Source organism: Heterodontus francisci, chromosome 30 (genome assembly GCF_036365525.1).
Source record: "Heterodontus francisci isolate sHetFra1 chromosome 30, sHetFra1.hap1, whole genome shotgun sequence".
NCBI lineage: Eukaryota > Metazoa > Chordata > Chondrichthyes > Heterodontiformes > Heterodontidae > Heterodontus > Heterodontus francisci.
Window position 1 is genome coordinate 30,218,775 of NC_090400.1, and position 26,498 is coordinate 30,245,272.

General features: G+C 43.8%; 1 protein-coding gene across 6 annotated transcripts in view; it reads right to left on the reverse strand.

Moving 5' to 3' along the window:
• Nucleotides 1-26,498, reverse strand: part of auts2a (activator of transcription and developmental regulator AUTS2 a) — a 1,290,268-nt gene that overhangs the window by 733,302 nt on the left and 530,468 nt on the right. For all 6 annotated transcript variants that reach the window (XM_068010284.1, XM_068010283.1, XM_068010285.1 and 3 more), the window contains exon 3: nt 4,220-4,321. In XM_068010284.1, the coding sequence (XP_067866385.1) occupies nt 4,220-4,321 (102 nt within the window). The remainder of the gene's footprint in view (nt 1-4,219; nt 4,322-26,498) is intronic.

Here is a 26,498-nt window from a genome sequence, read left to right on the forward strand (position 1 = left end):
CACTTCCCTCCCGCTCTCCAGCTGCTCTCTCCCCGCTTCCCCCCCTCCATCCCTCCAGACGCTAGCTCCAGGCCGCGGGCTGCTTCCCTCACAGCCTCACTCCGCCCGAAGAAGCAAAGTGGGCCGCGAGGGGTGACAGGGTGATGTAGGAGCGAGTGGCTGAGAGGAGGGAAGCAGCCCGCGGCATAGAGCTAGCATCTGGAGGGATGGGGGGGGGGTGGGTTGTAGGGGAGCGTCTAAAGAGCATGTGGGGGCATGAGCGGCCGGAGAGTGGGTTGGCACTGAAACCTCACAGAATTACGGAGGGTGTGCAGCACTGTCAGAGCTGCTGTCCTTCTGATGAGACTTGAAACAGCACAATGTTCAGTATCAAAGATATCCATTGTGTGCTGCCATGGGTTGGTGTTGTTTTTCTGTGATAAATTGAGTAGCGCCATCTTTAATCCTGGAATCTGCCTGAACGTTGTTTCAGTGGAACAGGCTGCATTTGCATATGTGCTAGTACAGCGCCATCTAGTGGTTGCTTTGTCATCAAACACAGCCTTTCTGATTTCCAGCATCCACAGTGTTTTGTTTTTGTATATTTAATGTAATTCCTTCTACTGACAGCTGCTCAGATGGACACCAATATAACCTGCCTTCCTTTTCTCTTTCTCTAGGTGTGCCATTCTGAGACTTCACTGCACACTCAATCATTCATTCCCTCCCTCCCAATCACCAGCTCAGTTATATCCATCCCAAGGAACTAAGTGAGAGTACAGGGTGACCTATGCACAGCGTAGTGAGCGTGAGTAGCAGACAATGGCAGCAAAGGAGAAACAAGCAGCTGGCTGAAAGGCCAGTCTGTGTTACCTCAGTTGATATGTCTGGAGATCTGGAGCTTTAGAAAAGTGCACTTTTGAGTATTAAGCACTGGTGCAGTTGTGGGGGATGATGCCAAACAACACGTTGTTCAAGTGGTGTCATCATTAGTGGTATGTACACAGCCTGGCATGATCATTTTCTAACACTGCCATTCATCATGAAGTGTTTGGCAATTACAGGGTCATGTGTAACTGAACCCACTTGCACACCTGAATTGCTCCATAATGCACAGTAACTCTGTAATCTGCACATAACGTTTGCACAACAGTGTGCCCAAGGTTCATAAGGCCCCTCAAGTTGGCATGCAAATAAGAGTGAAAGCTTAGAACAGGCTGGAATAACTGAGCAATGTTGTAGACACTAAGTGCTTATTTTAAATTTTTGCTTACATGAATTCTTATCCAGGAAAAAAAAAACAACTCGCTTGAGTGACCCTCCCCTCAATATTGGACCACCTTCCTTCTGGCCTCCTTTCTTTCAGCTTCCAATGACCAAATCCTGTGAGGAGACTGAGGGAAAAGAAAATGGTAGCACCTTAAAGGCTGCAGCAACCCAACATTCAGCCCCAAGCTGTGTGGTATTCTTTGCATATTATGCACTACATAAAGCTAACACCACAAATACGTTTAAATGAACTGCTCTCACATTATCAGATGAGTTTAGTTCATTTGGGTGCTGGGGCCTAAGAAGTAGTTGTCCTGTTGCAGTATCCTATTATTCCCTCTATTACACTGAAAAGAAAGTTATGCCCTTCAGTCCCAATGCTGTCCAGGAGTGAATATTTGTACTTGCGGTGGCAAGGGAATAATCAGAACTTATTCCTTCTAAGTATGGCCATGAGATCAGACATACTCACTGATGAACTAGCAGGGACAAAACATCTATCTCCCAATGGATGGTCAAGGATCAGGTGGACATGCATGAGAAATCAGATCCCGCGCCCACCCACCCATCCCACCACCACCCCTACCAATACACAACCAGTCAAAAGCATTTAACTTAACGTTGTCTACTTTGAATATTGGATCCAGTCACTGTCACCTTGCAGGAAACTAATGGCAGAGCAGTGAAGATGCTGATGTTTGTTCAAAAACACTCAATCACAAGGGTTAGTACTCTCTCTCAGAGCCGGGTTCGAATACAGTTAGACAGATGGGGAAAGAGATTTTTCTCCCATCTGTTAGAAACCCCAGTGACAAAGTTTTGTCAGCCTCACCTGATGAGGGAATTGAGACAAGTTGTAAGGCTAAAGGAGAAGAACCTTTGCTCTGCATCTAATCAGTACTTACTAAATCTGATGTGTGCTTGGTGCTGATGCTGAATATAAAACTTTGCAAATGTTGAATTTCCTATCACTGCCCGGTAACTGTAAAAGAAAAGTGGGGAGAAAAATATCGAACTAAACTATATTTTTAAAAATATATTTAAAATTTAATGAAGACCAAATACTGATCTGACTTGTATTTGCCCATGCATTGCTCAGTCAAAAGACTTCTATTTATACGGCCCCTTTCACAACCTCAGGAGGTCGCCAAACATTTTACGCCACTGAAGTACTTTTAAAGTGTAGTCACTGTTGTGATGTAGGAAACATGACAGCCAATTTGCACATAGCAAGCTCCCACAAACAGCAATTTGATAATAAGCAGATGATGCGTTTTAATGTGTTGAATGAGTGATGAATATTGGCCAGGACACTGGGGAAAAACTCCCCTGCTCTTCTCAAAATTCTGCCAAGGAATCTTTTATGTCCACTTGAGAACAGAGATAGCGCTTCGGTTTAACATCTCATCTAATAGATGGCACCTCTGGCAATGCAGAACACACTTACTGCTACAATGGACTGTCAGCTTAGATTTTGTGTTCAAGTTTGCGGGATGGTACTTGAACCCAGAACCTTTTGACTCAGAGGCAACTGCACTACCACAGACATGGCTGAATTACCAATCAGTTCAAAAAATTTACCTCAGCATGCATACTACAAAAAGAATCTTATGGTCTATTTCGTGCACGTGTCAAGTTAAGAAAAAATGGTTTCTTAAATTGAGGTTTATAATGCCAGTCTAATTTTTTTTTAAAGTTTACACAGTGCAAAATAGTATGTGTGTATCTCCAGGTCTTTAAAAAAAGGGACGTTTTATTCACTTTCTCTCATGAATGTATCTATATTGAACCCTGACAATAAACAATTATGAATAATCTCCGATATATTTTAAGCACAGAGCTTGGTTCTCTGTATTGCTATAAAATGTCCTTGTGTCCTCACTAATGACCTTTAGAGAAGAAAATCTGCCAGTCTGGCCTATGTGATTCCAGACCCAAAGCAGCATGGTTGACTCTTAACTGCATCCAAAATGGCTTGGCAAGTCATGTAGCTGTATCAAAACCGCTAGGAAATCTTCACTACACAGACTGCAGTGGTTTAAGAAGGCAGTTCACCATCATCTTCTCAAGTGCAATTAGGGATGGGCAATAAATGCTGGCTTTGTCAGTGATATCCACATCTCATAAATCAATAATTGGAAAGAAAAGTACAGACCTTGGTTCTCTGTACAGCAGTCTGGCTATAATGTCATGGGAGCAGCTGTCAACATGACCTCACTATAGTAACAGTAATAGTCACAACTAGGTTAATGAATCTGTTTCTACGCTGAGAAAAATTGTGTTTGCAATAGGCAGCATCATTTGGCAGGTAACAAAATAATGCCAAAGGGTTAAACTTTAACTTGAATAGACCATGGAGTGAAAGTATGGAACAGATATCCTATGGAATTGGAGAGACACACACAACTAGAGACTCAAAATAAGTGGGGCCTAGAGAGAACTAGGCCACATCATGGACTGGAGCTCATTCAGTGCATTGATTGCTTTTCTTAGCTTACTTAATATAAGCATTCAGTCTATCAAATACACTGTGCATTGGGGAGGGCTTGCCTCTGTACAAGTGCAGGGCTACTTTAAATGCGGGATCATCAGAATAGGGACAGCAGGCATCAATTCAATTTCCGACGTTAACATCAAATTACTTATTTAATTTCACGCCTGATGAAGCATCATATAGCTACACACAGAATCATTTCACTTCATTTGTTATGCCATGTTTTTTCAGTTCTTAGCTTGTCTGCCAACTGACAATTTTAATTACGACATGAATTTGATTGCACTTTTGAATAATTAGCACATCAAACACAAACCATTTAAACACCCTACATTTCTCATAAAGGTGTGTACATATGTCTGCTTGGTGGCAGTGCTTGCTGATAACAGTGTATATTTAAAGAGGGTTTGGGGAGGAGGGAGATGGGGGGGCGGTGGCGTGGTGGAGAAGATCATTAGCCAGATGTCTTATACTTACATCACTCAGTCTTTCATGTGAGAAGCTCCGGTTGGAAGCCTTAGAATCACCGCTGATACTTTCACTGTCACTGTCCCTGCAGCTGTGTTGAGAAGGCTTGAGCTACAAAGCAAAGAAAAAAGATGAAAGCTATAAAGATGGAGGTAGGGAAGGTCTTATCAGACTCCAACAGCAAGCTCATAGAAAGCCAGTAGGAATCATTTTCCAGACACAATAAAAAAAATTTAAAAAATAGAAAATGATATGACCCAAGCATCTGAGTATGTCTGGAGAACAGTGCATAATATTTGCAAACTTCTCACCAGAGCCAAGTCAAGATTTATTAGCCTGCTAGCTTGCTTTGGTGCATTTTTCAACCAGTCATTATTGCCAACCTTCTCAGATACTCTTTAAAAAAAAAGCACCCTTAACTGCTTCTGCATAAAGGGCAAACAAAATGAACAAAGCCAAAAAGCCACCTATTTGAGAAGGGGCCGCATCGCATAATAACTCTGGGGAATTGTTTACCGTGACGAGCTATTTTATATGGCAATGTGTTTGTGCAAGTTGTACTTTATAGGACAATAAAAATGAGGACAGGGAGAAAAAAATTGCCATTTACCAATGCCATCCATCATTTACAACAAACAGGAGAAAAAAAAACACCCTGGAGTAAAACACATAATTAAAATGAAAACAGCCTTTTTTGTAGCCATTAGCACTTTGAATGGATGCTTTTCCTAGGAGGACTGCAACTGGGTCAAAGGCAGTGAATCGCTTTGTCGCCTAAGTAGGAAATGTGAGAAGAACGACATGCCACTCGAAGCTACTGTTCAGTGAGAAACATGCCACACAAAAATAGCTGAAGGGGAGACCATATACTGAATGAAGACAGGACGGCACTCTCTCAGTGGGGTTGAGGGGGAACAAATGTTTTAATTTCACTAATTATTTTGTCTATAGCTACTATAATGATGGGATGACAAATGCATGGTTGCGAAAATGTGCAAGTGAAGACCGATGGGGTGGAGAGCACAGAGTGATTTGAACAAAGAATTTATTTTCACCAAATGATGCCAAGTCCAATCCATCACTTGTATAATATAAATCAAGTTATTTGATACTGATGCTTACTAAGCTTGTCACTTGGGCATATTGCCCCATTAGGCTGTAATTTAGACTCCTGCAAAGTCAATGTGTCAGCACTAACAGCTTAAAGGCCCTCTTTCCAGTTATTTTCTTCTGCGCATTCCAATTGGCAGTAAATGACACCTCTGGCTAGTTAAATTTGCAAACATTTCATTAAATGTACCAAGACTGAATTTGGCAGCAACCTGGTTCAACAATGCCTTTAGGAGTCACAAATAAAAAAAATGCAATATGAAGAAAAGAAATTATGAAATGGGGAATCGGTAATCTTAAGAGGCTGTCAAAAGTATCAGTAGAGACAACAGGATAAATTAAGTGACCGAAAAGTTTGACTGTATTCATGTTGCAATTTCATCCTGGAAAGTTGCACCCAGGAATCTTGTGTGCTGAGGTTTTCAGTTTTAGGATTGCTAAATTGCATAAACACAAGAGGAGATGGTGGTATAGTGGTAATGTTACTGAACTAGTAATCCAGCGTCCAGGCTAATGCTCTGGGGACATGGGATCAAATCCCACCACAGCAGCTGGTGGAATGTAATTTTTTTTTATATTTCTTCATGGGATGTAGGCATCACTGGCTAGGACAGTATTTATTGTCCATCCCGAATTGCCCTTGAGAAGGTGGTGGTGAGCTGCCTTCTTGAACCACTGCAGTCCATGTGGGGTAGGTACACCTAGAGTACTGTTAGGAGTTCCAGGATTTTGACCCAGCGACAGTGAAGGAACGGCGATATAGTTCCAACTCAGAATGGTGCGTGGCTTGGAGGGGAACTTGTAGGTGGTAATGTCCCCATGTATCTGGATGCCCTTGTCCTTCTAGATGGTACAGGTTGTGGGCTTGGAAGGTGCTGTCTAAGGAGCCTTGGTGCATTGCAACAGCGCATCTTATAGATGGTACACACTGCTGCCACTGCACGTCGGAGGTGCAGGGAGTGAATGTTTGTAGATGGGGTGCCAATCAAGTGGGCTGCTTTGTCCTGAATGGTGTCGAGCTTCTTGAGTGTTGTTGGAGCTGCACCCATCCAGGCAAGTGGAGTGTATTCCATATCACTCCTGACTTGTGCCTTGTAGATGGTGGACAGGCTTTGGGGAGTCAGGAGGTGAGTTACTCGCCACAGGATTCCTAGCCTCTGACCTGCTCTTGTAGCCACAGTTTCTGGTCAATGGTAACCCCCAGGATGTTGCTAGTGGGGGATTCAGCGATCATTGAATGTCAAAGGGAGATGGTTAGATTCTTCCTGTTGGAGATGGTCATTGCCTGGCACTTGTGTGGCACGAATGCTACTTGCCACTTATCAGCCCAAGCCTGGATAGTGTCCAGGTCTTGCTGCATTTCTACACGGACTGCTTCAGTATCTGAGGAGTCCTGAATGGTGCTGAACATTGTGCAGTCATCTGTGAACATCCCCACTTCTGACCTTATGATTGAAGGAAGGTCATTGATGAAGCACCTGAAGATGGTTGGGCCGAGGACACTACCCTGAGGAACTCCTGCAGTGATGTCCTGGAGCTGAGACGATAAACCTCCAACAACCACAACCATCTTCCTTTGCACTAGGTATGATTCCCACCAGCAGAGAGTTTTCCTCTCGATTCCCATTGACTCCAGTTTTGCTAGGGCTGCTCGATGCCATACTCGATCAAATGCTGCCCTTGATGTTGAGGGCAGTCACTCTCACCTCACCTCTGTAGTTCAGCTCTGTTGTCCATGTTTGAACAAACGCTGTAATGTGGTCAGGTTCTGAGTGGCCCTAGCGGAACCCAAACTGAGCGTCACTGAGCAGGTTATTGCTCAGCAAGTGCCACTTGATAGCACTGTTGACGATACCTTCCATCACTTTGCTGATGATCGAAAGTGGACTGATGGGGCGGTAATTGGCCGTGTTGGATATGTTTTTTGTGTACAGGATATACTTGGGCAATTTTCCACATTGCCCGGGAGATGCCAGTGTTGTAGCTGTACTGGAACAGCTTGGCTAGAGGCACAGCTAGTTCTGGAGCACAGGTCTTCACTACTATTGCTGGAATGTTGTCAGGGCCCATAGCTTTTGTAGTATCCAGTGCCTTCAGTTGTTTCTTGATATCACGTGCAGTGAATCGAATTGGCTGAAGACTGGCATCTCTGATGGGGACTTCAGGAGGAGGCCGAGATGGATCATCCAATCGGCACTTCCGGCTGAAGACTGTTGCAAATGCTTCAGCCTTATCTTTTGCATTGATGTGCTGGGCTCCCCCATCATTGAGGATGGGGATATTTGTGGAATCACCTCCTCCAGTAAGTTGTTTAATTGTCCACTACCATTCACGACTGGATGTGGCAGGACTGCAGAGCTTAGATCTGATCCATCGCTCTTTAATTAATAAATTCAAGTGATTAATAAAAAAACCTGGAAGTGAAAGCTAGTGTCAGTAATGGTGCCATGAAACTATCATCGATTATTGTAAACACCCATCTGACTCACTAATGTCCTTCAGGGAAGCAATCTGCCATCCTTACCTGGTCTGGCCTACATGTGACTCCAGACCCACAGCAATATTGTTGACTGTTAACTGCTCTTTGAAATGGCCTCACAAGCCACTCAGTTTTCAAGGGCAATTAGGGGTGGGCAACAAATGCTCGCCCGGTCAGCAATGCCCACATCCCATAAAAGAATGAAACAAGGTTAGAAATTCTGATCAGAGAAGTTTACCTATGAAAGCTTATCACGCTCATGCTACATTCCTTGGTGCAGTATTCTTATGCAAAGCATTAGTGAGTTCAAAATAATGTGTTAACAACCAAGTAAAAATGGCACTTTGATGCAATGAAATATAAACGTGTTAAGCATTCACCAGTATGATGTTTACTCGAGACAGAAAAACCAGATGTAATAAAATTGATTTACCACAAGGTGGGGGAGAAAATTTTATGTGTTCACCATTTATAATGAATCATAAACTCAAGTATAAAGAACATGCTTATGATTTTGCTACAGATAGGAATCAAAGAAAATCTCGCAAGAAGTGACCTAAAAGCTGCAAACTACACCTGCAAAGAAATTATAGACCATTGATCAGAAATTTCAAGAGATATGGAATCTGATCAGATTTTTACTTCTCTTCTATTTAATCTTTATGTTGAGGAAAAAGCATTTCCATACACAACAGAAATCTATAGGCCAAGATTAAATATATTTATACTCCTAGTTTCCTGAATCATGCACTATTCTCTAATTGAGGGGGCAAGCAGGAAACCGACCTGTACACATCTGCTAATCTCTACTATGCACTATAAAAGGTGTGTCAGTGTGGGCTCAAGGTTAGTTGCTCCTAGATAGTCCCTCCTTCCTTTGAAGTGACATGTTTGACTCTCTCTAATCTTCCTTAGACAGTTTTGTCGAACTGACAGCTTGCTATGACCAGGAACCTGTGTCTCACCATTCTGTGACACAGTCTGCAGAGACAGGAAGTTGTCCTTATGGCTTACACAGGAGATTGTGAATGGCACATCTTTGTTTCTGAATGTCACTGATTGTCACTCTATGCCACTCATTTCTACCGATCACTAAGCAAAGCATTTGAGTGCAAGTTAGTCCCATTTGTAAACCCAATGAGACAGACAGGATCCGAATGGTGTTAAAAAACTAAAGGAATTACAATTAAATGCATGGGGAGCACTATCCTTCAATGAAAGGTACAATAGCATAGTACTCAAAATCCTGGGAAATTTACCTGTCAGGTTATAAAATATATAAACACCTTCCAACATAGTCATAATTCAGCAAAACTTCCTTTCAACTTTAAATCCTCAAGACACTAGAGTTATTGTAAATGTCACTATCAAGTATTTTGGCTCCACATCTTTGACTGCATGGATACTTGAAGTAGCAGATTATTAAAATCCCAAACAACTCTTCGAATTGTGCAGAGGCAAAAAAAAATCAACTCCAGTTTAATGTATGAGGTTGGAATACATTTTGATAACAATATTACACAATCATATAATTCAGAATGCCAACACTGTATATTCTATCCTTCACCTTGAACTTGAAAGATTGCTTCCTTCAAACAAGAATGAAATTTTCTTTTCACAAAATATAGCCGTTTGACAACAACCAACAGGCTAATTTCCTCACTCTTCAAAATATGGCAAGGAATTAACTTATACAGCACCCTTTTCATTTAACTTGCACTATCAAAACTGCCAAGAACTACATCTGTCATTGATTTCCACACAGCAAGTGTTCTGTTTTTATAACACTATTATTTAAGGAAGAAATCTTTCCACTCTGTCTCATTTTAGTTTATCATGCACCATTTACAACTGGTTTTAATAAGCAATCAGCATGTATCCCTCGAATAATGTGAACAAGACCATAGCCATGTTACTAAAGGGTTTTTAAACCCAATTTATCTTTCTTTGATGTTAGTGGTTAGCTGTTGAAAGAAAAATGAGTGCAAATCTGTTAACACTTTAAAAACTGCATTAACTCTTATGAGGCAGTGAGAAGTGAAGCACAGAATGGCAAGGTGCAGTGGAAAAACTCAAAAAAAGCTCAAGGAGAAAAAATAGCACCCTTAATTAGCACAACATCAAACTCTCAGATGGACTGGAGTACAATTTGCTAAGCCCCATTTATACTAGTATCTGAAGTGACTGGAGTATAGACCCATCCTTTGCTGTTGCCAAGCAACAAAGGCTAAAACCTAAAGCTGATGTGTGGTACTGTAACATGCACGGGTGCTACAAGACCTCTGCAGTCGGGATCACCAAGGTGAGACTCCAGGGTGAAAAAGCACTTCCGTGGCACTTACGTTTACAACACAACAACAACAACTTGCATTTATATAGCACCTTAAACAGTTTCACCACCAAGGACCCTCGGCAAATACTTCCAACACATGTTATGCTACAGATCAATTAAAACCAACATTTATCAGCAAGCTAAGACTTATTTACCCATTAATTAATTCCCTTCCCACCCAACCTCTGTTGTGGGATGACCTTAAGAGGACAACCTTAAGAAGCTGCAAGTGAAGATCACTGGAGGAAGCGCTGTCACGTCACACATGACCAGGAAGTTGAGGGTGTAGCTCGACAGAGAGCGAGATGAGTTTAGATGTGCTCATACAGTAACTGTTTGTATATATATGTTCTAGTTCAGTTATAATAAAAACCCATGTTGTCTTTGGCTATTACTTGTAGTCCTGTGAATCTTACAATAGTTCACAGTTCAAAGGAACTAGTAATATTATATGGTAACAACAGTGGGATATATTTTTTCTGAAGACCACCAAATATTACATGGTGGCAACGTTTGTTTTTTTTTCTCTGAAGAGCACACTAAAAGGGAACAAGGAACAGTCGATTGCCTACCTGGAGTGGCTGAAGACTCAAGCAGAGAGCACAGACAGGAGCAGGAGGTGTTGAAACTCTGAGTACAGTAGGCAATTTGCCAGGAGATTGGAGCCCTCAACTAATCTGGCAGTGGGTTGAAAAATTTGAAAAGCAGTAGCTGAAGCCATTACTGTTTTAGTTTTCCCATTTTTTGCTTTGTGAGTGGGGATTAAGCTGAAAAGAGCGGGAAGAACTCAACAGCGCCACTGGAGATCCAACACAAAGCAAAAGGCTGATGGTGGCAGTTGCTGGTACTGCAATGTGCCACTGGCTGCAGAAAAGTACTGTTTAAAAAAATTTGGTTAAAAAAGAAACAGCTGTATAAACAAAGAACTGCTCCCATTGTTTTTTTTAAAAAAGTGATGTAGTCTCACTCTTAAAGGGACAGGCCTACAGAAAACAAATCTGTCTAAACAAGAAATAAAGAAGTGTGCCTGTGGGAAAAAACCTTTCAGAAGACCTATATTTAAAGAAATAAAGAATCATTAAGACAATGGCTTTCAGATATCCATTTATAGATTGGAAGGTGTCAGACATAGCTTCTGAATTTAAACTATTTTGTCAGTGAATGGAATTGTGTTTCCTGGATCAAGAAGTGAGTGACCCGAGAAACAAGCCATCAAGATTAAGATCTCCTTCAAGTAAAAGGTGTCGCTATGGGTACCCGCATGGGTCCTAGTTATGCCTGTCTTTTTGTGGGATATGTCGAGCATTCTTTGTTCCAGTCCTACTCAGGCCCCCTCCCCCAACTCTTTTTCCGGTACATTGATGACTGTATCGGTGCTGTTTCCTGCTCCCGCCCCGAACTAGAAAACTTTATCAACTTTGCTTCCAATTTCCACCCTTCTCTCACCTTTACATGGTCCATCTCTGACACTTCCCTTCCCTTCCTCGACTTCTCTGTCGCCATCTCTGGGGATAGGTTGTCTACCAATATCCATTATAAGCCCACTGACTCCCACAGCTACCTCGACTACACTTCTTCACACCCTACCTCCTGTAAGGACTCCATTCCATTCTCCCAGTTTCTCCGTCTCCGACTCATCTGCTGTGATGATGCTACCTTCCATGGCGGTGCTTCTGATATGACCTCCTTTTTCCTCAACCGAGGATTTCCCCCCACTGTGGTTGACAGGACCCTCAACCGTGTCCGACCCATTCCCCGCACCTCTACCCTCACCCCTTCCCCTCCCTCCCAGAACCGTGACAGGGTTCCCCTTGTCCTCACTTTTCATCCCACCAGCCTCCATATCCAAAGGATCATCCTCCGCCATTTTCGCCACCTCCAGCGTGATGCCACTACCAGTCGCATCTTCCCCTCCCTTCCCCTGTCAGCATTCCGAACGGATCGTTCCCTCCGCGACACCCTGGTCCACTCCTCCATTACCCCCACCACCTCGTCCCCGTCCCAGGGCACCTTCCCCTGCAATCGCAGGAGGTGTAATACCTGCCCATTTACCTCCTCTCTCCTCACTATCCCAGGCCCCAAACACTCCTTTCAGGTGAAGCAGCGATTTACTTGTACTTCTTTCAATGTAGTATACTGTATTCGCTGCTCACAGTGTGGTCTCCTCTACATTGGGGAGACCAAGCGCAGACTGGGTGACCGCATTGCGGAACATCTCCGCTCAGTCCGCAAGCAGGACCCTGAGCTTCCGGTTGCTTGCCATTTCAACACTCCCCCCTGCTCTCATGCTCACATCTCTGTCCTGGGATTGCTGCAGTGTTCCAGTGAACATCAACGCAAGCTCGAGGAACAGCATCTCATCTACCGATTAGGCACACTACAGCCTGCCGGACTGAACATTGAGTTCAATAATTTCAGAGCATGACAGCTCCCCATTTTACTTTCATTTTTAGTTATTTTTTCTTCCTTTTTTTTTTACATTCCTTTTTACATTTTTTACAATTTTTTTTTGCATTTATTTCATTTCATCTTAGTTTGTTCAGTTTGCTTACCCACTGTTTTTTTCAGGTTGCTTTTCTTCAGGTTTGCACTTGCTGCTGTTCAATATTCAGTGTATTCACACCTATTCTGTACTAATGCTTTGTCTTTCAACAAACCATTAACATATTGTTTGCCTTTGCTCCGTGACCTTATGGTCAGCTATGTGGCCTGGTCCAATCGGCATCTTCTCCTTTGTTATCTCTTGCCCCACCCCCACCTCACTTGTTTATAATCTGTGACTTTTCTAATATTTGTCAGTTCCGAAGAAGGGTCACTGACCCGAAACGTTAACTCTGCTTCTCTTTCCACAGATGCTGCCAGACCTGCTGAGTGATTCCAGCATTTCTTGTTTTTGTTTCAGATTTCCAGCATCCGCAGTATTTTGCTTTTATTAAGATTAAGATCTCACTTGACAACAAGGGCCTGCAATGGAAGAATACATCAGGATTGTCAGCTGAGGATCTGAAGGACCCTAGCAACATATGGACATTCCTGGAGTAGCAACTCAACGTGAATGTAAATTTCATAGGCTTAAACTTCTGACCTGCCAGCAAGGGCAAGATGAGTCCATTGACCAGTTTGTTTCAAGGTGCCGAGACAAAGTGCAAGAATGCAACTTTGCAGTTATCAAATTGCCAGAACGGATTATAGAGCTAGTAATCATGTCTACCCTATTAGAGGCCTTTCAAAAAGACCTGCTAAAAAAGAAGAAAGGGCACACCATAGATGCACTATGTAATGATGGAAGGAAATTTGAAGCCATCATGGCTGGGCGCCAATAGTTACAAGCATTGGGGGTGGCTACAGCAATTGCCATGGTAACCAAGCTATGCACAATATGGTCAGTAATGCACTGAAGATGGTAGAAAATACCCAGGTTGTGTATATCGGGTTGGTCCATATAAAGGGCGACACAAAGGCTGGGAGTCTTGACACAAAGAGGCGATATGACCGGGAGTCTCTCCTTGGGCTTCAGTTTGTTGCAGCAAGTACCTGGAGGCCAGAGGGATTGCCCGTGATTGGTGATGTTGCCAGTCATAATTTTTCTAAGCTTTCAAAACAAGGGAAGATGAAGGCATCATATGACAGGCAAGCAGGACCAGAATTAGCTCGATTGCGGGTAGGACAGAAGGTCAGAGTCCTCAATCACACATCAGGAACTTGGTATTCCACAGAGTTTGCTCGGATATGTGACCAGCCCAGATCGTACGAGATCCAGACATCAATGGTGCGATTCTCAGATGGAACTTCAGTCAACTCCGAGAACTGTACGACAGCACTACATGCGACAACTCTGTGGCATTGCAGACACGTTCAAAGACAAAGTCTGAGGATGAAGGTACAGAGGCCACGAGCACAGAGGAAGAGCATGATAACCAGAGTTTGGGACAAATAAGCAAACCACCTCTATGTTTTAGAATGTGTTACGCTTATTTACTTGTAAATACCGTTTTGTTTCGTTCATGTATAGTTAGTCTGAAACACACTCATTGTTTATTGTACATTTGTTTTTATCTTTGGGGAAAAGGGGGATGTTGTGGGACGACCATAAGAGGACCACCTTAAGAAGCTGTAAGTGAAGATCACCAGAGGAAGTGATGTTGCGTCACACATGACTAGTGAGTTGTGGGTGTTGCCCGCGAGGGTGAGATTTGTTTATATGTCCTCGTGCAGTATCTGTTTGTATATGTTCTAGTTAAGTTATAATAAAAACCCACATTTTCTTTGGATATTACTCGTAGTCCTGTGAGTTGTACAATTGTTCACATATCAAAGGAACAAGTACTATTATAACCCCAAAGTACTCCACTACTTCAGAGGCATATAATGGAAGGACTTGCTTTAGCCCATGTGAGGGATCCAGGACCACCTGCTGCTTGCATTATTACTTCACTCAGTTAAAGTAGCTGCATACATAGGCCTGCTGCATTTTGCTGACTGTCAATTACCTTCTGATGTGAAAAACAAGTGTTAATGGTAACTTGCAACAAATATTTATTCAAATAATTAAAATATCGAATGTTAACATTTTATTTTTCTAAAGGGCAATATAATAGCTCCAAAATTCTGGAAAAGACACCATAGAATGTAAAGAAATTCTGGAGCAGACATACCCCTTGTAAATAAATCTCCATGTGAGTGCTAATATCCACTTTCATAAATAGCTAAATTTGCTTTTGCATAATAGATTTTTATGTATTTTAGATTTTTCCTGCAATTGGGATTCAGTGAGGGGCGATCAGGGTCAGTAACCCACTCTAAATATGACAGAGCTCAGATTTTATTTTTGAGAGAGACTAATTGTATAGCTCTTTTAGAGAGCTGGCACAGGCAAGATGGGCCGAATGGACTCCTATTCTGTATGTTTCTATAATTCTATATGGAGATATTAGGACAGGTGGCCAACAGCTTGGTCAGAGCTAAGTTTTAATGGACACCTTAAAGGAGGAAAGAGAGGTAGTGAGGCCGAGAGGTTTAAGGAGGTTAATTCTAGAGTTCAGGGTATAGGCAGCATGAAGACATGGCCACCAATAGTGCAGCAATGAAAATCAAGGGTGCTCAAGAGGCCAGAATGTGTGAAATGGAATTTACATGAAAAACAATGTTGTGATTTAGTTTAAGCTCACCAAAGCTTGGTCTCAGCTCTGATGACTTAGCATTCAGTGAGGAGTGCAGGGAGAACTAAGAGCTGATCAACTGATCAATATAGTAAGGTATTATAGGCTCTTGGAATTGTTGCAGCAGTTGTTCATGAACACAGCTTTAAACATTAGATGTTTCCACTATGAGTGCACTGCCCAAGGTGGAGATGACAGATAAAAATGCTTTGGATTTGGTGGGTTTTGCAATGGGATTTTCACACTGCATTTATACTGCTGTGAGCTAACAAGTGTATTAACGTTAAGTCCAATGGCATTGTGGTAGCCGACAGAAAAATCAAAGAACAATTTACCAAAGAAGATTTATGCATTCTCTGCTGCCCCCAACAGCCGCACTTCCTCCTTCATCTGGGAGGCAGGATGTTTGCACAGTGCCTTCTTAACACAACCACTACCCAGGACACTTGCTGGCAAAAGCAGGATGCATACACACCAAGCTGTCCAACAGATTCAAGAAATCCAATAACTGAATATAAACCCATGACATGTAGTTACACTGCAAGCGAATGCAGGGCACAGGATTGTCAATGGTTTAAGCTGCAGGTATATCCAACATTCCATCACTTATACAACAGGAGGTTATGACAAAATTACCTGTTGGCAACTCCTTGCTCATCAATGTTCTTTAAAGATAAATTGGTCCCCATAGTACCCCTTAAGAGGTGGAATAGTTAGCTACTCCAACCAGCAGACAGATAAAAGCCCTCTAACATACCCAGCACTAGAGGTGAATTTGAATGCTCGTTGCAGGAACCGAAATTCAAACTGATGAATTTTTGGGATGCATGTTCAATGATCTAGAAGTATATTTTCCTTCATATGCCACGGTGTCAACCGTAGCTCAAGTTGGAGGCATTCTTGCCTCTGAGTCAAAAGGTTGTGAGCACAGAAACCAGGTGTCCACTCTCAGTGCAGTACTGAAGGAGTGCTGCATGCGCTCTCAGAGGCGCTGAGTTTCAATTAAGTTTTTAAACTGATGCTTTATTTGTCCTCTCAGGTGGGCATAAAAAGATTCCACAACACTGGCATGGATTTTAAGAAGCCCTCAGTGTCGTGATCCGAGGCCGGGTGGGTGCTGGGAAGGGTGGTGGGGGGCAGCGCCTGCAGATGGCTCCAGATGAGGCCCGCCACAGACCACGACGCCAGCAGGGCCCGGCCTGATCCACCAGGCAGCGGCGAGGCTCCGTGGCAGCCCACCTGCTGCTGGGCAACGGGATGACAATTACCATATGCAAATCAATAAATGTAATATATTTCAGTATACTTACCTGAGATCTTGAGGGCCCACCGTGATCCTCAGCATGGCAGCTGGCGCTCCCGTGCCATCAGATCCCCGTCTGGGGAAACGAAGCGTGACCGTGGTGTAAACTGTAGGTTTATCAGTGCGGGTTTGGGGGGGAAACGGGGATGGGGTCAAATACACGTAATGGGGGTAGGGGGTGGTGGGAAGGGTTGAACCTTAAACATTGTGCAGTTTGGTGAGGGCGGCAAGGTCAGATGTAAGAGTTAAGTGTTTTGGGGGGACAGGGCAAATATTTATTGATATTGGGGGGTGGGAAAGGGGCATAAGAAATATATTTATTTAATTTTGGGGGGATATTTCTTTAAAAATTTAAATATGCTGGCAGGACTTTAAACATGGCGCCAGCGCCTGCATACAGGCAGCCAACGCCATTGCCAAGGATGGAAAGCCCGCCCACTCCACCAGATTGTGGGGGAGTGGGGAGTGGGGGGGGGGGGGGAGGTTGCCCCATCTATTTAAACGAGTTGCTGCGCATGAGATTGTGGCGGCTCTCAGGCCTGCGGCCCGCATAGACGGGCCGCCATTTTTTGAGCTTGCCACCTCAATCCAGCCCATTATTTCAAAGGAGAGCTGGAGAGTTCTCCACAGTCCCCTGGCCAATAATGATCTCTGAACCAATGTGGCTGCAGCAAATTATTTCATCATCATCACACTGCTGTTTATGGGACCTTGCTGTGTGCAAATTGGTTGCCGAATTTCCTTCATTAAAACAGTGACTACACTTCGAAAATACTTCATTGGCTGTAAAGTGCTTTGGGATGACCTGAGATCATAAAAGGCACTTGTCATGCTAGGCCCCCACCTGCCAAGAATGAGGCACATTAATTTTGTCATGAACATTGATTTTAAACTGTTACTGCAGTGAGGGGAGGACTTGTTGAACAGATCAGCCATGGCTGGAAAAGACATTTGCATATTAACAGACAGTTTTTGGAAGGACAAAGCAGCCATTCCCTGACATTCAACCCATAATGGATTTTTGATCACCAGACGTTGAAGATGAGGGAGCTCGCATTCCAGGGTGACTGCTACGATGGCCAAATACACAAATGGACATGGTCAAACCAGTTAGTCACATGACTAACCGGCTGGGCAACCTGAGTTTTTTGAATTTGTACAAATAGTTTGGGCAGAAAGCTGTTCGCTCCTGGACTGAGAAGATCTCTCTATTGTCTGCTCCCATCTCTTTCTCACAAGCCTCTGAATCCATTGAAGAGACATGAACCCCAAGAGAGAAACGTTTCCTACAGTGAACAAAATTTAAGAAGAATACTGGGCCCCAACAAAAAGCAAGACCTACCAACAATCAATGACTCTACAGCGAGCTCGAAGATCTGTAACAACTCTTGAGATTTCCTCAGACTTTTCTACTTTATTTTTCTTTTGCTCTTTTCTGTCTCTATTTGCATGTATCGCGTATGCATGCTGGCGTGGGGCACGGCATGTATCCGTAGGCGTTAACCGAATTAGAGTTTAAGTTTAATAAATTTCAACTTTTCTTCTTTAAACCTAAGAAAGCCTGCTTGTGCTGGTTTCTTTGCCTTATAATTGGAAAGCAGTGAACAAGGATTCACCAAAGGGGAGCTAAAAACACGGTGTGTTTAAAATTAAACCCTGCTACAGTAAGACCAGGTGAAGGCTGAAAGGGAACCTAAAACCTCTTTCTCACCTGGTTGTAACACACTATATAAATTCAAGTTCCATTTTTCATCATCAATAAACTGGCATGAGTATAAAGCTGTATAATCTCCTACACCTCCATTCGTATTCACATGTACTTTTCCTGTAAAATTAGTGAAAAGAAAATACAGCACTTCAGCCTTGAGCTAATTAACGGGCTGAAAAATGATTATTGTTCTTAGCGCTGGGAAGATGGCTGACAGAGATAAAATGGATACTGAAACTGAGAGTTTTGTTCAAAATCCTGTCTTTCTATGGCAACAGAAAGGTACGCTGCAGTTTTCAGTCATTGAGATTCCATGTCATCAGCTCTTGGTTTCCCTTAGCAATGCCTGGCAACAGCTGCACAGTTCTGCAGTAATAAACCTGGGAGAGTTTAATGGATTTTATTGTTCTGCATCAATGTTTAAGCATCAGCATTCTTACATCCTAGGATCCTGCACTCCCTTGAGGACTGCATCGAGGAGATCTCATTTACCTAAAAGCATTTATAAATTTTTAATTTGATTTAACAAGTAAATTAACAAGTCCCTTATTCAGGCAAGTTTTATGGCCTCATGTCACTCAAGAATGGCTGTGAAGGTTTTATACTTAACCTAATGTACTACTGAGGGCTATTGTCATAAATTGTCTGCTTGGTGTTCATCCGTGAATAGGAAGTGTGCTACCATTGCTGCCACTTCAGAGGAGAGGAAGGAGGTTACTCTATTAATTCTCATTTTGGGAGGGAAAGAGAAATGAATACACAATGGGCACAGTCAACAGAAAATAAATGTGTGTCTCTTCCAATTATAAAGTGTTCCTTGTTGTGTGGCACAAATGGGATAGTTTCAAAACAGATCTGACATCTCAAAACTGGGCATCCTTGAGGCGCTGTGGACAATCAGCAGCAGCAGAATTGTATTCAACCACAATCTGTACCTCATGTCCTGGCATATCCCTCACTCTACCATTACCATCAAGCCAAGGGATCAATCCTGGTTCAATGAAGAGTGCAAGAGAGCATGCCAGAAGCAGCACCAGGCAAATCTTAAAATGAGGTGTCAACCCAGTGAAGCTACAACACAGGACTACTTGCATGCCAAACAGCAAAAGCAGCATGCAATAGACAGAGCTAAGTGATCGCACAACCAATGGATCAGATCAAACCTCTGCAGTCCTGCCACATCCAGTCGTGAATGGTGATGGACAATTAAACAACCAACCGGAGGAGGAGGGTCCACAAATATCCCATCCTCAATGATGGAGCAACCCACATCAGTGCAAAAGAAAAGGCTGAAGCATTTGTGACCATCATCAGCCAGAAGTGCCAAGTAGATGATCCATCTCGGCCTCCTCCTGAGGTCTCCAGCATCACAGATGCCAGTCTTCAGCCAATTGGATTCACTCCACGTGATAACAAGAAATGACTGAAGGCATTGAATGCTGCAAAGGCTATGGGTCATGATAACATCCCAGCTAAAATACTGAAGACTTGTGTAGTACAACTAGCTGCGCCCCTAGCCAAGCTGTTCCAGTACAGCTACAAGCACTGGCAGCTATCCGACATTGTGGAAAATTGGCCAGATATGTCTTGTCCACAAAAAGCAGGACAAATCCAATCTGGCCAATTACCGCCCCATTAGTCTACTCTCGATTATCAGCAAAGTGATGGAAGGTGTCGTCGACAGTGATATCAAGCGCCACTGAAACAGCAGCAACCTGCTCACTGATGCTCAGTTTGGGTTCTGACAGGGCCACTCGGCTCCTGACCTCACTGCAGCCTTGGTTCAAACATGGACACAAGAGCTGAACTCAAGAGGTGAGGTGAGAGTGACTTCCCTTGACATCAAGGCAGCATTTGACTGAGTATGGCATCAAGGAGCCCTAGCCAAACTGAAGTCAATGGGAATCAAGGGGGAAAACTCTACACCGGTTGGAGTCATATCTAGCACAAGGGAAGATGGTTGTGGTTGTTGGAAGCCAATTATCTCAGCTCCAGGACATCACTGCAGGAGTTCCTCAGGGTAGTATCCTAGGCCCAACCATCTTCAGCTGCTTCATCAATGACCTTTCCTCCATCCTAAGGGCAGAAGTGGGAATGTTCGCTGATGATTTTACGATGATCAGTACCATTCACAACTCCTTCAACACTGAAGCAAGCCCTGGACAACATTCAGGCTTGGGCTGATAAGTGCCAGGCAATGACCATCTCCAACAAGAGAGAATCTAACCATCTCCCTTTGATATTCAACGGCATTACCATCGCTGAATCCCTCACTATCAACATCCTGGGGGTTACCACTGACCAAAAACTGAACTGGACCAGGCACATAAATATTGTGGCTACAAGAGCACATCAGAGACTGGGAATTCTGCGGTGAGTAACCCACCTCCTGACTTCCGGAAGCCTGTTCACCATCTACAAGGCACAAGTCAGGAGTGTGATGGAATACTCTCCACTTGCCTGGATGAGTGGAGCTCCAAGAACACTCGAGAAGTTCAACACCATCCAGGACAAAGCAGCAATGCTTGATCAGCACCCCATCCACCACCATAAACATTCAATCTCTCCACCACTGACGCACAGTGGCAGCAGTGTGTACCAAATACAAGATACACTGCAGCAACTCACCAAGCCTCCTTCGACAGCAGCTTCCAAACCTTGACCTCATCCACCTAGAAGAACAAGGGCAGCAGATGCATGGGAACACCACCACCTGCAAGTTGCCTCAAGGCACACACCATCCTGACTTGGAACTATATTGCCATTCCTTCACTGTCGCTGGATCAAAATCCTGGAATTCCCACCCTGACAGTACTGTGGGTATAATCGTACCAGATGGACTGTAGCAGTTCAAGGAAGCAGCTCTCCACCACCTTCTCAAGGGCAATTAGGGATGGGCAACAAATGCTGGCCTTGCCAGCGATGCCCACATCCCATGAAATGAATAAAAAAAAGATGCTGAAAAAATAGCTGTAATAAACAAGTATCAGCCACATGTGCTAGCCTATCACGATCCTTACACAGGGAGAGGAATGGCAGGAAGTAGAAGAGATGAAGTAGAATAAATAACCAGTCTGCTGTTGTCAATAAACCCAGCATAATTTGAATTTATTGAGAGCAGTGTCCTCACACCACAAGCCAGCTCAATCTCACCTGGGTTTCTGAGCCATACCACATATTCCATAACCTGTTAAATTCACATGAATATGGAAAACTAATCTAAAATAAATGCATTTATCCAATGAGTGGAAAGAAACATTGGTTTTGACTGTTAAATGGACAGTACTACTTGTGTTCTGCAAATATGGTGTTACAGCTTACGTATAAAATAAAAAAGTTTTCTCAGTATCCCGCATCCCTGTGCAGTGTATGAACAGAATAGAAATGTCACAATTAACATCGCATGGGACGGGAATGCTGATGGACTATTACACAGTCTGAAAGATGCACAGCGCTTGAGACTCACAGACAAGCAGGGCAGTTGCAATGACAGTTGCCATGGAACTTGTTTATGGGAAGAAATGTTCAGTACTGAAAGAGTTAAGTTCATACATACATGAAACTTTTGCTCAGAACAAGAATTTGCACAGTCAGAACACTGAGGCTGGGCTGACATTCCTCTTATAGAAAAATGTAAGCTGACTTTGTCTGGTAAAATTATCAGCAGGAAGATATTCATCCACTGGAGTGTTCAGACAAAAGAAACTCCAAGGAAATGGAATGCTCTGACCTTGTAAAGCATGGCTGTGCATGAATATCATCTCGTGGACAATTCATTGTGTTTTCAATAGTTATTGCATGCAGGCTGAGCACATTTTACACAGGAACATTAGGAACCAGAGTAGCCCATTCAGTCCATCGAGCCTGCTCTGTAGGAAAACTAAATCAGAATTGGGGCGATATTAAATATCACAATAACAAATGAAGGCTTGGTGAACAGGGGTTCAATTGTTTCATGGCTCACTCCATAGAGCCTGGAAAAAATACCAACTAATGTAACACTCAAGTCCTGTGTAATGGTATAGATGCAGCATCCTCCCACCCCACATTACCTTGGAACAGGAATGATGGCCTCGCCAATTCTTACACTCACTTCCTTTTCAGGCTAGACTGAACAGAATCGAGGTCCCCAGCAGTAGCATGAAAGGGCCATTGTAGCCAAGTTCCTGTTGGCAGTCAGTTGGTGCTTTTTTGGCGGCAGGGGGTGGAGGTGGGTAAGAGAAGAACTTGCCTCAGCAGGTCAATGTGTTGAATTCATTTTCTTCTGAGATGTGGAGTGAGGGAAAGAGATGGATGTGGAGGAGGTTACCATTCAAATTGGACCCGTTTAGGTGGAGGAGGGGATCACTTTGTCTGATGAAGTGGGGAGAATTTGCATCCAAATTTCTGATGTTATACTGGAGAAAAAGAAAGTCCTTGAGGGTCCAATAATTAGCACCAGTATCAGAGTTCTCTATTAGAGAACATGTATTCATCCGAGTTCTTAGGTAGTGAAACAGGATTAGAATCTCGAAATAAGTCCCTGACTGAACTTGGCAGCTTGTTCAGATCTTTCACTCTCTCGATTTTTGTTCTTGCAAATCAAATTTAAGTACCTGAATTTGGCTGGTCAAACTCTAACAGAAAGTTGTCCTCTGTAGCCCAATCACAAAGCTGGGGCCCCAACAATCTGCAGTGTATACTCCTACCAGTTAGATTAGGATCTTATCCTCTGCTGAATTTCCCTGATAACCCCATCTAAGTTTGTAGAGTCCAGGGAAGGGGCCTGCGGCAGTGTGGGGGACACATCTGCAACTGCCCCAGTCCAACCGACTGGCAGAAGGCGTCCGGACCAGGGAAGAGAGTGGAGTGCGCCACGTCACCAAAAGCCTATACCCCAGCTTCAACCCATCCACCCCATCTCCATCCCCCACCCAGTAAAAGCTACTTCTGCCCTTGAGGAGATGGATACAACTCCTCTCTCTCCACATACTGGTCTCTGCCATGACCCACTTTAGGTTGAGGAAGCGGAACTTACCATGTGTGACAAGTCCTCACGCTCAGGCCTGCCTCCTCTGTGTTAGTGGCCAGCTTTCTTTTCAGGGTGAGTAGAGACAAGGTCACTGAAAACTCCTACATAAGACTTGGACCTGCCATTGTTTTCAGCGAGTCCATCACATTAACTGTAGGGCCGCAATTTTACATTAGGCAGTGGCAAGCCCACCTCCGCTGGACCTGGGGAGTCACGCCGGATTTTCTGCTCCCCAAACCTTTAATTGGTATTGAGACAGGAAGTCCCACCTAATGGAGCTGCCGACCAATCTGTGGGCTGGCAGCTGTTAGTCCAGCAGCGCCACCAGGAGCAGTGGCCATTGCTAGGACTACACCCAGGTATCAGAAGCATGAGGAAGGATGGCCTCGGAACTCAGGTACATTTGTGGGGTCTTGCCAGAGACAATCAGCTGGATCCCAGTGAGGCAAGGGGCATCCATTGGGAGGGGGAGGGAGGGGATGTTGTGCGTTGGGGGCGGCCCTCTGTGGGGCACAGGGTGCCCGATCAGGAGGCCCCCTTCTCCAGCCCACAAGGCGGCCACCTGGGGTTCTTGGGCATTTGCCGTCTGGCTGCTATCGGTAAAATACCAGCGGCAAGGGAAGAGGCCCTATGTGGCACTTAATTGGCCACTTAAGTGTCTTATTGGCCCGGGGCGGGTGGGCCGTTTCTCACCGCCGCCGTCTGTGTAAAATTGCAGCCGGGGGGGGGGGGGGGGGAGGCGGGAAGGCGTCAGGAACAGCACCCTCCCAAACTCAATTTCTCAGCCCCCCCTCCTGCCACCAGCCCACACGTTGGGGGGCCGTAGGATTCCTGCCTAGGAATCCAGCAAATAGGACGGTACAGAAAATTTGAGGCCCAGCTTTTTAGCCACATGTTTCCAATTTTGCTCCAAAGGGTGAGGTGGAAATTTTCCTTCTTAAAGCGCCAAATTATGTTCTATCCTGCTCAAAGCCACTGATCTTATCGCAACCATTTGTGTTTTCAGGAGGAAAATAACATACATAGAACCTTAGTCATGATCTTTGCAGAAATATAATCTGACCAGCCTAAGGCAACAACAAAAGTCATGCATATAATCCATCTACAGTAATAACCTGTGTTATGTCTGGCTATTTTAAAATAGTTGAACTTATGATTATTGTCCTGAATCAGTGGAATTTGTATTCCTAGGGCTATTAATGTGTAATAAATGAGAGCAGATAATGAACCTTGCCCATGGCACAGATTCTGATTACTCAAGGACAGCAACAGTGCAGCAAAACTCAAAGAAAGCAAAAATATCTTCCACAGCAAACTCCCTACTTATCCACAATCAGGGCATACCTTGTGATTTCACCAAGTTAATATATGTTTATGCATTTGTGTTAAACAGAATAAAATAGAAATTACCTTTAAAAGGAGGCAGAAAACATATCCAAGTCAAAACATTCTCCTCTGATATGATTGAGGACAGTCATATCCTTTGCCAATTACCATCAGTTCTGGAGTTGCATAGAATTGCACAGTATTTACAGCACAGGAACAGGCCATTTGGCCCAAGTGACCCATTCCAATGTTTAGGCTACAACTGAGCCTCCTTCCACCGTATTTCATCTAACCCCCATCAGCATATTCTTCTACTCTTTTCTCCCTCAGGTACTTATCTAACTTCCCCTGAAAAGGATTTATGCTAGTTGCCTCAACTACTCCTTGTGGTAGCAAGTTCCACATTCTAACCACTCTCTGGGTGAAGAAGTTTCTCCTGAATTCCTAATTGGGTTTATTAATGACTATCTCATATATGTGGCCCCACAGTTTTGGATTCTCCACAAGTGGAAGCATCTTCTTAAACTTAGGATATCACAGCTGTGCTGAAGGAAGGCACTATGGAGGACTCGAGCAGTGAGGCAATATGGGCAGAACTCAGAAATAGGAAGGGTGCGGTAACAATGTTGGGGCTGTACTACAGGCCTCCCAACAGCGAGCGTGAGATAGAGGTACAAATATGTAAACAGATTATGGAAAGATGTAGGAGCAACAGGGTGGTGGTGATAGGAGATTTTAATTTTCCCAACATTGACTGGGATTCACTTAGTGTTAGAGGTCTAGATGGAGCAGAATTTGTAAGGAGCATCCAGGAGGGTTTTCTAGAGCAGTATGTAAATAGTCCAACTCGGGAAGGGGCCATACTGGACCTCGTGTTGGGGAATGAGCCCGGCCAGGTGGTTGAAGTTTCAGTAGGGAACTACTTTGGGAATAGCGATCACAATTCCGTAAGTTTTAGAATACTCATGGACAAAGACGAGAGTGGTCCTAAAGGAAGAGTGCTAAATTGGGGGAAGGCCAACTATACCAAAATTCGGCAGGAGCTGGGGAATGTAGATTGGGAGCAGCTGTTTGAAGGTAAATCCACATTTGATATGTGGGAGGCTTTTAAAGAGAGGTTGATTAGCGTGCAGGAGAGACATGTTCCTGTGAAAATGAGGGATAGAAATGGCAAGATTAGGGAACCATGGATGACAGGTGAAATTGTGAGACTAGCTAAGAGGAAAAAGGAAGCATACATAAGGTCTAGGAGGCTGAAGAAAGACGAAGCTTTGAAAGAATATCGGGAATGTAGGACCAATCTGAAACGAGGAATTAAGAGGGTTAAAAGGGGTCATGAAATATCTTTAGCAAACAGGGTTAAGGAAAATCCCAAAGCCTTTTATTCATATATAAGGAGCAAGAGGGTAACTAGAGAAAGGATTGGCCCACTCAAGGACAAAGGAGGAAAGTTATGCGTGGAGTCAGAGAAAATGGGTGAGATTCTAAATGAGTACTTTGCATCGGTATTCGCCGAGGAGAGGGACATGACGGATGTTGAGGTTAGGGACAGATGTTTGATTACTCTAGGTCAAGTCAGCATAAGGAGGGAGGAAGTGTTGGGTATTCTAAAAGGCATTAAGGTGGACAAGTCCCCAGGTCCGGATGGGATCTATCCCAGGTTACTGAGGGAAGCGAGAGAGGAAATAGCTGGGGCCTTAACAGATATCTTTGCAGCATCCTTAAACACGGGTGAGGTCCCGGAGGACTGGAGAATTGCTAATGTTGTCCCCTTGTTTAAGAAGGGTAGCAGGGATAATCCAGGTAATTAGCCTGACGTCAGTGGTAGGAAGCTGCTGGAGAAGATACTGAGGGATAAGA